This window comes from Myxine glutinosa, chromosome 2 (assembly GCF_964187855.1).
Source record: "Myxine glutinosa chromosome 2, kmMyxGlut1.1, whole genome shotgun sequence".
Lineage (NCBI taxonomy): Eukaryota > Metazoa > Chordata > Myxini > Myxiniformes > Myxinidae > Myxine > Myxine glutinosa.
The window spans coordinates 170919331-170936571 of NC_136262.1; the positions used below are offsets into that span (position 1 = coordinate 170919331).

Genomic DNA, 17241 nt, shown 5'->3' on the forward strand with positions numbered 1-17241 from the left:
CCTCCATCCACACATTTCTCTCTTCCTTCACCTCCATCCACACATTTCCCTCTTCCTCCACCTCCATCCACACATTTCTCTCTTCCTCCACCTCCATCCTCACATTTCCCCCTTCCTTCACCTCCATCCTCACATTTCCCCCTTCCTCCATGTCCATCCACACATTTCTCTCTTCCTCCACCTCCATCCACACATTTCTCTCTTCCTTCACCTCCATCCACACATTTCCCCCTTCCTCCATGTCCATCCATGCATTTCCCCCTTCCTCCACCTCCATCCACACATTTCTCTCTTCCTTCACCTCCATCCACACATTTCCCTCTTCCTCCACCTCCATCCACACATTTCCCCCTTCCTCCATGTCCATCCACGCATTTCCCCCTTCCTCCACCTCCATCCACACATTTCTCTCTTCCTTCACCTCCATCCACACATTTCCCTCTTCCTCCACCTCCATCCACACATTTCTCTCTTCCATCACCTCCATCCTCACATTTCTCTCTTCTTCGCCCACCATCCTCACATTTGCCTCTTCCTTCACCTCCATCCTCACATTTCCCTCTTCTTCCCCCACCATCTTCACATTTCCCCCTTCCTCCACCTCCATCCTCACATTTCCCTCTTCTTCCCCCACCATCCTCACATTTGCCTCTTCCTTCACCTCCATCTTCACATTTCTCTCTTCCTTCACCTCCATCTTCACATTTCTCTCTTCCTTCACCTCCATCCTCATATTTCCCCCTTCCTTCACCTCCATCCTCACATTTCCCCCTTCCTCCACGTCCATCCACGCATTTCTCTCTTCCTTCATCTCCATCCACACATTTCTCTCTTCCTCCACCTCCATCCACACATTTCTCTCTTCCTTCACCTCCATCTTCACATTTTTCTCTTCCTTCACCTCCATCTTCACATTTCTCTCTTCCTTCACCTCCATTCTCACATTTCCCCCTTCCTTCACCTCCATCCTCACATTTCCCCCTTCCTCCACGTCCATCCACGCATTTCTCTCTTCCTTCGTCTCCATCCTCACATTTCTCTCTTCCTCCACCTCCATCCACACATTTCTCTCTTCCTCCACCTCCATCCACACATTTCTCTCTTCCTCCACCTCCATCCACACATTTCTCTCTTCCTCCACCTCCATCCACACATTTCCCCCTTCCTCCACCTCCATCCACACATTTCCCCCTTCCTCCACCTCCATCCACACATTTCCCTCCTCACTCACCTCCATCTTCACATTTCCCTCTTCCTTCCTTCATCTCCATCTTCACATTATTTGCCTCTTCCTCCACCTCCATCCTCACATTTGCCTCTTCCTCCACCTCCATCTTCACATTTGTCTCTTCCTCCACCTCCATCTTCACATTTCCTCTTTCCTCCACCTCCATCTTCACATTTCCCCCTTCCTCCATCTCCATCCTCACATTTCCCTCCTCCCTCACCTCCATCCACACATTTCTCTCTTCCTTCACCTCCATCCACACATTTCCCTCTTCCTCCACCTCCATCCACACATTTCCCCCTTCCTCCATGTCCATCCACGCATTTCCCCCTTCCTCCACCTCCATCCACACATTTCTCTCTTCCTTCACCTCCATCCACACATTTCCCTCTTCCTCCACCTCCATCCACACATTTCTCTCTTCCTTCACCTCCATCCTCACATTTCTCTCTTCTTCCCCCACCATCCTCACATTTGCCTCTTCCTCCACCTCCATCTTCACATTTGCCTCTTCCTCCACCTCCATCTTCACATTTCCTCTTTCCTCCACCTCCATCCACACATTTGCCCCTTCCTCCACCTCCATCCACACATTTCCCTCCTCACTCACCTCCATCTTCACATTTCCCCCTTCCTTCCTTCATCTCCATCTTCACATTATTTGCCTCTTCCTCCACCTCCATCTTCACATTTGCCTCTTCCTCCACCTCCATCTTCACATTTCCTCTTTCCTCCACCTCCATCTTCACATTTCCCCCTTCCTCCACCTCCATCCACACATTTCTCTCTTCCTTCACCTCCATCCACACATTTCCCTCTTCCTCCACCTCCATCCACACATTTCTCTCTTCCTTCACCTCCATCCTCACATTTCTCTCTTCTTCCCCCACCATCCTCACATTTGCCTCTTCCTTCACCTCCATCTTCACATTTCTCTCTTCCTTCACCTCCATCTTCACATTTCTCTCTTCCTTCACCTCCATCCTCATATTTCCCCCTTCCTTCACCTCCATCCTCACATTTCCCCCTTCCTCCACGTCCATCCACGCATTTCTCTCTTCCTTCATCTCCATCCACACATTTCTCTCTTCCTCCACCTCCATCCACACATTTCTCTCTTCCTTCACCTCCATCCACACATTTCCCCCTTCCTCCATGTCCATCCACGCATTTCCCCCTTCCTCCACCTCCATCCACACATTTCTCTCTTCCTTCACCTCCATCCACACATTTCCCTCTTCCTCCACCTCCATCCACACATTTCCCCCTTCCTCCATGTCCATCCACGCATTTCCCCCTTCCTCCACCTCCATCCACACATTTCTCTCTTCCTTCACCTCCATCCACACATTTCCCTCTTCCTCCACCTCCATCCACACATTTCTCTCTTCCTCCACCTCCATCCTCACATTTCCCCCTTCCTTCACCTCCATCCTCACATTTCCCCCTTCCTCCATGTCCATCCACACATTTCTCTCTTCCTCCACCTCCATCCACACATTTCTCTCTTCCTTCACCTCCATCCACACATTTCCCCCTTCCTCCATGTCCATCCATGCATTTCCCCCTTCCTCCACCTCCATCCACACATTTCTCTCTTCCTTCACCTCCATCCACACATTTCCCTCTTCCTCCACCTCCATCCACACATTTCCCCCTTCCTCCATGTCCATCCACGCATTTCCCCCTTCCTCCACCTCCATCCACACATTTCTCTCTTCCTTCACCTCCATCCACACATTTCCCTCTTCCTCCACCTCCATCCACACATTTCTCTCTTCCATCACCTCCATCCTCACATTTCTCTCTTCTTCGCCCACCATCCTCACATTTGCCTCTTCCTTCACCTCCATCCTCACATTTCCCTCTTCTTCCCCCACCATCTTCACATTTCCCCCTTCCTCCACCTCCATCCTCACATTTCCCTCTTCTTCCCCCACCATCCTCACATTTGCCTCTTCCTTCACCTCCATCTTCACATTTCTCTCTTCCTTCACCTCCATCTTCACATTTCTCTCTTCCTTCACCTCCATCCTCATATTTCCCCCTTCCTTCACCTCCATCCTCACATTTCCCCCTTCCTCCACGTCCATCCACGCATTTCTCTCTTCCTTCATCTCCATCCACACATTTCTCTCTTCCTCCACCTCCATCCACACATTTCTCTCTTCCTCCACCTCCATCCACACATTTCTCTCTTCCTTCACCTCCATCTTCACATTTCTCTCTTCCTTCACCTCCATCTTCACATTTCTCTCTTCCTTCACCTCCATTCTCACATTTCCCCCTTCCTTCACCTCCATCCTCACATTTCCCCCTTCCTCCACGTCCATCCACGCATTTCTCTCTTCGTTCGTCTCCATCCTCACATTTCTCTCTTCCTCCACCTCCATCCACACATTTCTCTCTTCCTCCACCTCCATCCACACATTTCTCTCTTCCTCCACCTCCATCCACACATTTCTCTCTTCCTCCACCTCCATCCACACATTTCCCCCTTCCTCCACCTCCATCCACACATTTCCCCCTTCCTCCACCTCCATCCACACATTTCCCTCCTCACTCACCTCCATCTTCACATTTCCCTCTTCCTTCCTTCATCTCCATCTTCACATTATTTGCCTCTTCCTCCACCTCCATCCTCACATTTGCCTCTTCCTCCACCTCCATCTTCACATTTGTCTCTTCCTCCACCTCCATCTTCACATTTCCTCTTTCCTCCACCTCCATCTTCACATTTCCCCCTTCCTCCATCTCCATCCTCACATTTCCCTCCTCCCTCACCTCCATCCACACATTTCTCTCTTCCTTCACCTCCATCCACACATTTCCCTCTTCCTCCACCTCCATCCACACATTTCCCCCTTCCTCCATGTCCATCCACGCATTTCCCCCTTCCTCCACCTCCATCCACACATTTCTCTCTTCCTTCACCTCCATCCACACATTTCCCTCTTCCTCCACCTCCATCCACACATTTCTCTCTTCCTTCACCTCCATCCTCACATTTCTCTCTTCTTCCCCCACCATCCTCACATTTGCCTCTTCCTCCACCTCCATCTTCACATTTGCCTCTTCCTCCACCTCCATCTTCACATTTCCTCTTTCCTCCACCTCCATCCACACATTTGCCCCTTCCTCCACCTCCATCCACACATTTCCCTCCTCACTCACCTCCATCTTCACATTTCCCCCTTCCTTCCTTCATCTCCATCTTCACATTATTTGCCTCTTCCTCCACCTCCATCTTCACATTTGCCTCTTCCTCCACCTCCATCTTCACATTTCCTCTTTCCTCCACCTCCATCTTCACATTTCCCCCTTCCTCCACCTCCATCCACACATTTCTCTCTTCCTCCACCTCCATCCACACATTTCCCCCTTCCTCCATGTCCATCCACGCATTTCCCCCTTCCTCCACCTCCATCCACACATTTCTCTCTTCCTTCACCTCCATCCACACATTTCCCTCTTCCTCCACCTCCATCCACACATTTCTCTCTTCCTCCACCTCCATCCTCACATTTCCTCTTTCCTCCACCTCCATCTTCACATTTCCCCCTTCCTCCACCTCCATCCACACATTTCTCTCTTCCTTCACCTCCATCCACACATTTCCCTCTTCCTCCACCTCCATCCACACATTTCTCTCTTCCTTCACCTCCATCCTCACATTTCTCTCTTCTTCCCCCACCATCCTCACATTTGCCTCTTCCTTCACCTCCATCCTCACATTTCCCCCTTCCTCCACGTCCATCCACGCATTTCTCTCTTCCTTCGTCTCCATCCTCACATTTCTCTCTTCCTCCACCTCCATCCACACATTTCTCTCTTCCTCCACCTCCATCCACACATTTCTCTCTTCCTCCACCTCCATCCACACATTTCTCTCTTCCTCCACCTCCATCCACACATTTCCCCCTTCCTCCACCTCCATCCACACATTTCCCCCTTCCTCCACCTCCATCCACACATTTCCCTCCTCACTCACCTCCATCTTCACATTTCCCTCTTCCTTCCTTCATCTCCATCTTCACATTATTTGCCTCTTCCTCCACCTCCATCCTCACATTTGCCTCTTCCTCCACCTCCATCTTCACATTTGTCTCTTCCTCCACCTCCATCTTCACATTTCCTCTTTCCTCCACCTCCATCTTCACATTTCCCCCTTCCTCCATCTCCATCCTCACATTTCCCTCCTCCCTCACCTCCATCCACACATTTCTCTCTTCCTTCACCTCCATCCACACATTTCCCTCTTCCTCCACCTCCATCCACACATTTCCCCCTTCCTCCATGTCCATCCACGCATTTCCCCCTTCCTCCACCTCCATCCACACATTTCTCTCTTCCTTCACCTCCATCCACACATTTCCCTCTTCCTCCACCTCCATCCACACATTTCTCTCTTCCTTCACCTCCATCCTCACATTTCTCTCTTCTTCCCCCACCATCCTCACATTTGCCTCTTCCTCCACCTCCATCTTCACATTTGCCTCTTCCTCCACCTCCATCTTCACATTTCCTCTTTCCTCCACCTCCATCCACACATTTGCCCCTTCCTCCACCTCCATCCACACATTTCCCTCCTCACTCACCTTCATCTTCACATTTCCCCCTTCCTTCCTTCATCTCCATCTTCACATTATTTGCCTCTTCCTCCACCTCCATCTTCACATTTGCCTCTTCCTCCACCTCCATCTTCACATTTCCTCTTTCCTCCACCTCCATCTTCACATTTCCCCCTTCCTCCACCTCCATCCACACATTTCTCTCTTCCTTCACCTCCATCCACACATTTCCCTCTTCCTCCACCTCCATCCACACATTTCTCTCTTCCTTCACCTCCATCCTCACATTTCTCTCTTCTTCCCCCACCATCCTCACATTTGCCTCTTCCTTCACCTCCATCTTCACATTTCTCTCTTCCTTCACCTCCATCTTCACATTTCTCTCTTCCTTCACCTCCATCCTCATATTTCCCCCTACCTTCACCTCCATCCTCACATTTCCCCCTTCCTCCACGTCCATCCACGCATTTCTCTCTTCCTTCATCTCCATCCACACATTTCTCTCTTCCTCCACCTCCATCCTCACATTTGCCTCTTCCTTCACCTCCATCCACACATTTCTCTCTTCCTCCACCTCCATCCACACATTTCTCTCTTCCTTCACCTCCATCTTCACATTTCTCTCTTCCTTCACCTCCATCCTCACATTTCCCCCTTCCTTCACCTCCATCCTCACATTTCCCCCTTCCTCCACGTCCATCCACGCATTTCTCTCTTCCTTCATCTCCATCCACACATTTCTCTCTTCCTCCACCTCCATCCACACATTTCTCTCTTCCTCCACCTCCATCCACACATTTCTCTCTTCCTCCACCTCCATCCACACATTTCTCTCTTCCTCCACCTCCATCCACACATTTCCCTCCTCACTCACCTCCATCTTCACATTTCCCCCTTCCTTCCTTCATCTCCATCTTCACATTATTTGCCTCTTTCTCCACCTCCATCTTCACATTTCCTCTTTCCTCCACCTCCATCTTCACATTTCCCCCTTCCTCCATCTCCATCCTCACATTTCCCTCTTTCTTCCTCAGTTATCTCCACTGATCCTGACCCAACCCCCCTCCAATTCTGCATTTTCATCGCTCCATACCCCTCCAATCTCTCTCTCTATTAAGGCTTGGAAAATGTCCGCAGTCCCAATTGAAGGGCACTCTGTGGCCAGAACGTGGGACTATCTGTGCCTCTGTTCTCAGATAGAACTAATGAGCTGGTTGTGTTCCGAACTGCGTTTTCACAGTCTTGTGATCTCTGCGTTATTACAACAAATAAGTCTTCACCATTTAGTGTATGTAAACTCTTGTTCATCATAAATGAACTTTGCTCTTGTTTAACCCCATATTTGACGTTAAAAAAGGCTATACATCTTATATTGGTGGCAATAATCAATGGCAGTTTGGTTGAAGGCGGACCATGGAGCGGTATCACAATTGGTGTAGAACAGCTACAGTGAAGCATGGGGATGGATCAACACAACTGTTTTGCTGTATCTCGGCCAAGGGTGTATGAGATTTACTTAAAATCAACTGGTACCAACTGCCGACAGGTACAGCAGGTGCTGATCCATCATATTATTCCCTCAGGAACATGTGTCGTTATGTGTGGATTCATCTTCCAACAAGAAAATGACACCAAGCATACAGCCAATGTGGTGAAAAACTGTAATACGGAGGCCGATGGAACACTCTGGGGCCTTGACATGTAAAAAGTCATGATATGAACATCATTGAGGCTATAGCTATATATAGGGTTATGTGGATACTGAGAGAGTCAAAGATCAAATTGTGGATTGTGTATCAATTGTGGAAAGTGACAGGATGTTTGGAACATCATTGCACAGTGATACATTAATAAACCAGAACGGCACTCAGTAGAGAGCAAACCTCCACCTGGTTGGCGATGTCACTCAATGGTGAAGAATCACTAAAAAAATTCTACTTGCTGTATCCAGATCCGGATCTTCGCCAAAATCGAATTGAATCGTCCTTGTCAGACACCCAACCGGTCCACCAAATTTCGTCCGAATCCGTCCACAACTTTTTGAGTTATTTTGTTCACAAATGGACAGACAGACAAACAAACTAGAAATCGGTCAGAGACCGAGGACTTGCCGGAATGTACCTTTTTTCAGGGGTGTTGGTTAGAAGGGATTCGGATAATGTTTGACAGTTATTAATAAAAAAAACAATTTTTGACCTTGAGTTTGACCTTTCAAGGTCACTCAAGGTCAAAGGGCATGGTGCCAAATGAAATGTCGTGTGTGACTTCCTATATGTCAGTAACAGTAAGTGTATGCATATCTCTTGTACTTTTCGAGTTATAGTGGTTTGAAATATATTTTAAATGAAAACTCGACCCCCATGATTTCACGTTTTGGGTGACCTTGAGCTTGACCTTGGGCCTAGAGAGTTAAAAATTGGGCACAGTCTATTCCAGGGCAAGACAAATATGTGTGTAAAGTATGGCGATGCTATGTGCAACGATGTAGATGTAGTACTGCGCACAAACAGACAGACAGACAGACAAACAAACAGACAAACAGACAGACAGACAAACAGACAGACAGACAGGCAGACAGACAGACAGACAGACAGACAGACCAACCAACCAACCAACTAACATACTTGCCGAAAGATGAATCTACTCCGGCAAGTAACAAACAAGCAGACAGACAGACGGGGTGAAAATATAACCTCCATCCACCTTTGGTGGCGGAGGTAATTATATATGGAAGCATGAATATGAGGTGACATGCTCTCTATATATTGGTGTGTGTGTGTGTGTGTGTGTGTGTGTGTGTGTGTGTGTGTGTGTGTGTGTGTGTGTGTGTGTGTGTGTGTGTGTGTGTGTGTGTGTGTGTGTGTGTGTATGTGTACACACGTGCTAAATATATAATATAAAAAATGACCTTGATTACAAAAAAAAACCCTGGCATTTTCACTTAATTGGGCCATTGCGCTGTGCCATTTACCTGTGCACATAACAAGAGACATTGGCCCTTTCTCAGAAAGGTCAAGGGATTCAACTGGTGCTGTGGTTACTGCTGCCTGAAAATCCTACATGGTGATTAAAGCAGTCAGAGAAGGCCCGAACATTGTGTCTCTTTGGACCAGAGGACACAGGCAATCGGGAAAACGGCTTTTACACGGCATCCTATGTCCATTCCATACGTATTCGTTGAAAACTGCATACCGTCTACCATACTATCTGGAGAGTTGGTTTGTAGTGCTGGTCTTTATGGCCTAAATCTGGAGTAATAATTTGAAGGAGAATGCAGATTTTTCTAAGGAAAGCAAGGCAGTCGTGCAGTTTTTGTGTTTGCCATTGAGAGTGAAAAGTGGAATAGAATCTTGAGGGTTTGGTTCTGAGATGAATCGAAAGAAAATTATTTTCATTCATTATCCATATTTTTCTTTCTCCATCTTTCGCTGAGATTTCGTTGTGCGTGGCCGGGGGTGCAACTTCTAATATTCACATACAAATGCTTATTAATGTGGTTCACATGGAAATCTGCATTAGATGCACGTCACTGCTCGGCAACGGGTCGGTATTAGCATTTCCGTTCCACACAAAATTGCCTGCTCGTGAAATATGAACCCACTGCAGTGTGAGCAGAGCTGTTTGCGTAATTGCAGAAGTAAAAAGTTGTCGGACTGACTTTCTTGTTTTGAAGACGGGCCTCGGCTCGACAATTTAAATTTTGTCTCGCCCCGAAAGGGATTCAATGCAAGCGTGTGTGCCTGTCTGTCTGTCTGTCTGCCTGTGTGTGCGTGCATGCATGCGTGTATTTTTTCTTTAAAAATGGTTTTATCTGTAACCGCTTCTCTAATCGATGCAAAACTTTAAACATAGGAGAATATATTACTCCCCATGGACAATATATTGTTGATATCTCTGATGTCATATGTCACATGGTGTTGCAGCCATATTTGATGAAAGGAAAAAATTGGACATAATTTTCTCCGAAATCGCTCAACGAAAAAAATTGAAATTTGTCATGTCATTAACTCCCCATGGGGCATATAGGGTGATAACGATAACATCATTGTCAAAATGGTGTTCCAGCCATAATTGGTTGAATTTAAATCCTTCTCCGAAAAATCTATTTCTAAAATTTCTAAAACAAAAAAAAATTTCTACCCCCACTAATTTCACCCCAGATTCACTTTTTTGAAATACCAACTTCCTTCCTGGAAGTCCTTGCAGTGTCCTTGTGTTTTATACTTCTCCCACCCCTCCCCCTCTTCCCACGCCGACTGCCCCCAAGCCCTCCCACAAATCTCCCGGTGTCCCTGCTCTCAAATGTTGTGTTTGTGTCCTTCCCCTTCTCTCCCCATCTTGTCTACCTCTACCCTTATTATGTTTTGTATGTCTGTTAGATATTTTTTTTGTGTGATGAATGTTAGCTCTTTCACGAGCCTCGATCCTGTACAGTATACAAAAAATAATAATAATAAAAAAAAACTGAAACTTCATTTATCTGAGCAACGACCCGATGTGGAGTGAAGAAGTACATTGATGACGTCATAGCTCTGCCAATAAACGATGTGATATAATAGGGTGCAGAGATGATACAAGTACCTGCATCTGTATCGATACTATACAAATGTCCAAACGATTGGTGTATTTATGCACAGTGGTTGGGATGGGGTGAGGTTGGGGGAGGCGAGGAGGGAGAGGGAGCGGAGGTAATCAAATTTGTATAAGAGGATTGATTGACCAACATTACCACATTCAGACTCTAAAATCGTTTTTTAAAGTTTGTAAGTTTGGGGAATTATTTGCATTTTTTTTAGGGAGAAGGTTTCATTCACGAATTGTACGTGGGTAAAGAGAAAATTTACCACCATCTTTATGGAAGCTTGGTGTGATGTAGCAGTATGAACTAACCAAGCATCGACTACGAGTGAGGGTATATGGGCCGTAATAGTAGTGGACGATAATAGTAGCATGTTCAGTTAACAATGGTATTTTTGTTCATAATGAATGTGCGAGGCGAGATTATGCACCTTACCGAGTGCCGTTCTAGTTTTTTGTTTTTGCTTCTTTTTCCTTTTCTTTGCTTGCACAGGTCCGGGTGGTGATGGAAGTGCAGAGCAATGCATCAAAATGCCAGGCGACGTCGCTGAGAAAGGTATCGGCCACAGTGAGGAATTATTTATTTACCGTTACGCATTGCGCTCCTGTTTTCTCCTGTCATGTGAATAATACCCAAAGGTCCCTGCTATAATAATTGAGCTGCATTGTTTGATACAGATTAATATTAACCAATTGTTTCTGATTATTTGAGAATTGTGTTGTTTAAATGATCAGTGTTCCTTTGTGGTAGGAGATTTATGCCAGATGACTTGTACGTGAAGCTTAATGGAACCATCAGTGGTGGTGGTAGTGGTTGTGGTGGTGTGGTTGGCATGTAGTGAGTTTGGCGTTTTACAATTTTCAATGTGCATTGGACAATTTGCTTTTCTGCTCTCTCAGCATCCGCTTGTAATGCAAACCAAAGCACTTCGTTATAATCTCGAATGTGCATTATTCTTGGCTTTTAAAACAAACAAAGGTTGCATTTGGGACACCATTGTAAGAACATTCGGAGGCAGCAGTCTTCCATTAATGATAACTGTTGAATTTTGGGTTTCTTCTTTATACAAGGAACGAGGACACTTGTGGAGGCCGTTTGGCCCATCATGCCTGTGTTTTATCAACACCACGTTAATTCAATTCATCAGTTTATCTACCTGATTTTAGTGCAGAAGAGATCAGTAGAGCAAGCACAGGAACGTTACCAGGGTGTTAGTTTTCAGGAGAGGAATGAATAAAAACGGACTGCACATTAACTTTGTGACGAGATCCTCTTACAGACACTTTTTTTTACATCTTATCAATATAATTACCCATGTATAAGCTCCCTATCAGTGTGCCAATATAATCAGGGCACTCAATCCCCAATGCTTCTAAGTACCTATCAAATTCCAGTTTAAACATATTGCTACAGATCCGGGTTTCGGGGTTCACCACAAGGGGACTTCTCAGACTCCTGAGGCCACCGCTCGCAGATAACTCCACCACCCGGTAGGTTTGCTAATCAACCACGAGCGCCAATCAGATGACAAAATCTCCCAGGGTCCTCGGTTTGACACTATTTACCTAGGGGTGATGTGGCCAACCTAACTGGGGATTGCGCCCTTGGTTCGTAATCACCGTATCTTATTTAATCATGGGCAGCCGACCGAACTGCTAAGTACGGACCGGCTAATGTTGTGGCGCCAATTGGTTGGGGAAGAACGTCCCTGTTATCACTACTGCACCTCAGCTGAGTCAATAGGAAAAGAGACGAAACGGGCAAGTTGGAAACAAAAGCTTACCAAACGAACCATTAAGTATTGACAAGCAATTATAAAAAAACAACACATTTACAATTTACAATAGCCAAAAAGAAAGTAATTACAAGCACACTTATAATTTACAAGCACAAGTCACAATAAAAGAAACCACACAGTCAATAATTACAATCTGAATAGTTTAATCCCTCCTAGTGCTCATCCCATCTCCAATCTTACTTAATTGTTTGCACACGAAACATGGGCACAGCAGCATCACACTCCGTTGAAAGGTAGAGACTAAGCAAAGAGGAGGGGGAGAATAAGTTCAGGGCTTAGGGGCGGCCCTTATCCTACTTGGGCACCGTCGACGGGCTGGTACCGATGATCCTGTTACAGGTGGGAGGGGGAGGGATGGTCAATAGGTGTGGTGCAGTGCAACCTTGTCCTCTACCAGAGATTTCTGCTTGGCATGCCTGCCTTTCACTACTTGCATGGCACTTTGTGCCCAGCACAGCACGGGTCGCTTCCTCAGGGTAAAGTTCCCTCCTTCAGGGCAACGTGGGTTTCCCCTCGGATAACATGCGATTGATCCTTCCTCCCGGCTTTCACCAACTGCATGGCACTTCGTGCCCAGCACAGTGTGGGTCGCTTCCTCACGGCAAAGTTCACTCCCTCAGGGCAACGTGGGTTTCCCCTCAGATGACATGCGATCGATCCTTCCTCCCGCCTTTCACCACTTGCACTGCGCTTCGTGCCAAGCGCACACAGGTCCCTCCTCAGCGCAACGGTCTCTCCATCCACGCAATGGTCTTTCCCTTGGTAAAATGCAGTTTCTCCTCAGATGACAAGCAATCGACCCTCCGCTTTCACAGCAGATCTCTGGCTCTGGTCCAAGGTGAGGATTTCTCCTCAGCAACAGGCAGGTACTCTTCCTCTTCAGCAGCAGATATCTTTCTCGATTCCAAGGTGGCAAAAAGCCCTTGCGTTCCTCCTTTATACTCGCTTAAGTGGGGCTGGAGCCTGGTCCTGCACAAAGCATCCCCATTGTTGCAACTCAAGATGCTCCACCTCTCTCTCTCCTGTCAATGATCTGCGCTTCGTGCTCGGGAACCCTCTCCACCGAGCACCCTGCTTCTCGCGTTTCCTGCCAAGGCGAGTTAATGCTAAGAGGACGTGGCTGTTTTAATGTGTGGTGTTCATATTTAATAAATTTGGTGTTTGTGTTTAATAAATGTCGGGATGGAGTGAAAATATTGGTTATGAGGGGAATCCTTACTATAATTATTGGACCGGTGTTTGTTTGTTTGTCCTTCTACCCCTTCTACATTTCTGGCTCGATTATATCCAGACTTGCTGCATAGGATCAGCATGAATGAATGAATGAATGATCGTTTTAAGGCCATTTTTCCCCGCTAGAGTGGGGGTTGGCCTTGCGGGCCCCATGACCTCATGGGGCCCTGTTTTGAGGCAATGTTTTTTTTTATGGCCGGATGCCCTTCCTGACGCCAACCCTTAGTTGCCTCTTACGATGCGCAGGGATACGGTGTACCTATTCTAAATCGGGGTACACACCGGATCATTCATCCCAGCAAGCTGGTACTCAATTTGCCGATCTCGGAAGGATGACAGGTTGAGTCAACCGCCCTGGTGTTAATTCAGCGATCGACCGGGATTCGAACTCAGGATCCTAGGATCCCAAGCCTGCACCCTAACCGCTAAGCCAACACCAGGCTTAACCAGGCTGATCCTGCATAGGATCAGCATGACCCCAATTAATGTATAGGGGTGTTTTTATCTTTTCCAGTGGTCTTACAGGGTGAGGGAAGTCACAAATTCTCCATGTAAATGTGTATCGTGTAGCGCCACCTCCACGTGGGGCTCATTTGGGTATTGCAATTCCCACCCGTTACGAACAGTGTTCCTGTCCCCACATTTTCCAGTGCAGTGAGAAATTTTTAATTATAAGCAGTAGACATATTTTTGCTTCATGCATGTCATCCAGGTTATTATTTTTTAATTTCAGGTGCGATTGAGGGAGCTGTCAATTGCCTATTGTTACGGGGTCCTCCCCTTACCTCTGGTCTCGGTAGACCTCCGAACCCCGAGAGGGTCCCTGGCAGAAAGATGTGTTATCCTTGGTTGAAATCAAGCAAATAATGAAACCCTCAATGGAACCAGCAAATGAAACAGTCAAATCAATAATGCAACCACACCAGGTTATGGAGAAACAATAATATATTAGAAATCACACAAGAAGAGCCATACAACAATGGGGGCAATCACCCCTACTATCAAATCTTACGGTGGTAACCTTATCAACCCCTTAACCCCAAACTCACGGCACCTCCCCAATGTCTCTGCACCCCTCCAAGGCGAAGTCCCAATGTCTCTGCGCTCCCGCGATCGGGGAGTCAAGGCCCGATCAAAGTCAATTGAGGCGTAGGCGATCGAGGCGACCCCGAGGTCACGTTGTTCAGCACCCAGCAATACAGCGGTGGAACGGAACCTCACAAAGACGCGCTCGGATGTACATGTTTGCGGTTCAATCCGTGAGCCTCTGTATAATTCTCAAGTGCCCTTTCTGGCACAGCCGTCCCCGGCAAACCACCGGGGAATAATGCCCAGCCGACACGACCAAAACCGGTTCACTGCAGGTTGCTCGCGTGGCGAAGATGGCGGACGGCTTTCACTCGAACCCGGGCTTGGAGGCCAGGATCCTCCGGAACTTCAATGAGGATACCCGACGACACAGGCTCCACGCACTCCGACGATATCTCTTTTCGCCCGAACTTCCCTTCAAGGACGCAAAGTTCACTCGCACTGTACGTAGAACGCTCGATCCGGAGCTTCAACAACCACGTCTCTTCACGATCTCCTACCGCCTCTTCTCCCTCGCTCCACCTCTTCCGGTCACGATCCGGATTTCCGGCCACATTTTACCAGGAGCGCTTTTAAATCTTTTAACTATAATAACCCTTTCCCTTCAACCACAATCACCAGAATACTTCGAACCAACAACAATAATCATAACAACAATCATTAGGGCCGAATCCGTAATGCTATACACCGCCCAAATAAAGATATGTGTCATAAGAAGGTGTTGCATGCTAAGAACAAGGTAGTCGCCTGTAGGGCAGGTACTCTGCTAGTTCAGGATAAAGCATGTACTGTACGTGTTTAAGGGTCGCTAATGTCTCAAATGTGTTGGAGAGGTAAATTAACCGAATTGGAGCTGTCCAACTGTGTCTGGAAAGAAGAGAAGCTGAATTAAATGCTGTGTCTAAATGTGCAATGGTTACCAACCTAGTGCTGTGAATGTCGAGTTATGAAAGGGGAGGAGGGGGTGTGAAGGTGGAAGAGGATAATGGAGGAAGGAAGAAGACCTCTCTATGCCCTCGCATACGCATATCTTCTGTTTATTACTACACAGAAGGGGATGGGAGTCTATCTGAATACTGATACTAATAAGATAACTGAACTTGGGAACCTACCTGCGTGGATGTGCGATCACCTGGAGAAGGGGGTGGGAGGGGAAGGAATTTGCAGAACCGTATCAGTATTGTAGCGGGAGCCGTGTTACAGGGTAATGGGTCAAAAATAGACTAGTTATACCATTAATACATGTTGTGTGCAAGTGTGTGGTTTCTGTAAAAAAAACGATAGACCATGTGTCAAAGTTTGCTTTGGAGTTGATAACCTTGACCAATCCTCTCCGTAATGTACTTACAAGCTTCCCCACTGTCCCACCTCATGCATCCTTTAAATCGTTCCCTTTTTTGTCTACAAAGTCTAGGCTTGTGGAAGAACTAGTACACAGATACGGATCAGGAAGCAAAAAAGGAAAAGGAACAGCATAAAGAGAAGGAGGAAACGCCAACAGCAGGGCTGAAGAACAAAGTGGATGGAGCCGGACAAATGAGGGATGTGGGTAAGAATGAGGGGTGGGAGAGGTGCAATGGTTGGACAAGATGGGCACAGAAGCAAACTCTCAGGAAGGAGAAGCTGTGAATTTGCAAGATGGAGTGATTTGGGTGGGGTTAACGAGGGTAGAAAAGATCGTGGTTTAGGACAGACGACAATCTGAGACGTGGTCAACAGCTGTCTTGAAGACTTGGAGGGAAGAATGAGATTGAAGAGGACCGTGTGAGCATTGCAGAAACCTGAGGAGGAAAAGCACGGAGTGGGCAGAAGGTGCAATACTAGAAAGGAGGCAGCAGAAGGCAGAGACCACTGAGTTGTCTGAGATGGTCAAGTGATAAACCTATCGACTTAGCTTCATTGTGGGAGTTTCCAATGATCTTGAAGGCCTTGGTTTTTCGCAGCGTCAAGATGAGCAATGTTTGAGGCAGGGAGTCAGCCCAAAGGGGGAGTGTATTCCATTAAGCTGTCGATGAAGGCATTGTAGGTAGATAGGAGTTCAAATGTGCCACGGAAGAACTTTGTATGACGGAGGATGACCAGTTGGTGGCTGGCTTTGGAGGCCAATTTTGAAATGTGCTTTCCCCAGGAAATATCATGGCCGATAGTGAGAGTTTGAATGACTGATCTCTTTCAAGAGGAAAATGGCAAACCAAAACGAAAAGGTAAATTTTTGGAACCCGTTGGGTGATTTTCTGCACTCGTTGACAAAATTACCAATCAGGCTTCTACTTTCTCTATGCGAAAGGGTTAATGTTTAATGTGTCATGCAGTTAAGAGGGCAAAGCAAAGCATGGCTCCCGATGGCTGATGGCATTTTCGTCGCGAGTCTGAATTTATGGATTTCTCCCTTCTGCGTGCGGGTCTGTTTTAACCTTTGTTATTCATCACTTAATTTATCGTCACATCGTATTAGGTGTTGCGCAATAAAAGCGCAATGTAATACAATATAAATTGTAAATGAAAAGCAGGTGAGCATGCAGATTACATGAGTATATGAAGTCCCCATTTTATGTGGTGTGCCTTGCTGATGTGCATGGCGGGCTCCGTTGATCCACCTTCGGATTAATCAACCGGAAATGTCATGTGATTGACTCCGTGGCACGGTGTACTTGTTCTAAGCTGTGTGTTTAGTGCATTGTTCGCTTATTTTGTGTTTTGTATGAAGCACCTTCTCACCTTGAAAAGTTCCTATTATTTGATA

The 17241-nt window shown here is 46.8% G+C and overlaps 1 protein-coding gene across 3 annotated transcripts in view; it reads left to right on the top strand.

Annotated features, from left to right (window-relative positions):
• Positions 1 to 17241, top strand: part of LOC137421081 (TBC1 domain family member 9) — a 299349-nt gene that overhangs the window by 274947 nt on the left and 7161 nt on the right. For 2 of the 3 annotated variants that reach the window (XM_068106775.2, XM_068106773.2), the window contains one exon: positions 10871 to 10945. In XM_068106775.2, the coding sequence (XP_067962876.2) occupies positions 10871 to 10945 (75 nt within the window). The remainder of the gene's footprint in view (positions 1 to 10870; positions 10946 to 17241) is intronic. The other variant, XM_068106774.2, reaches the window with a different exon arrangement.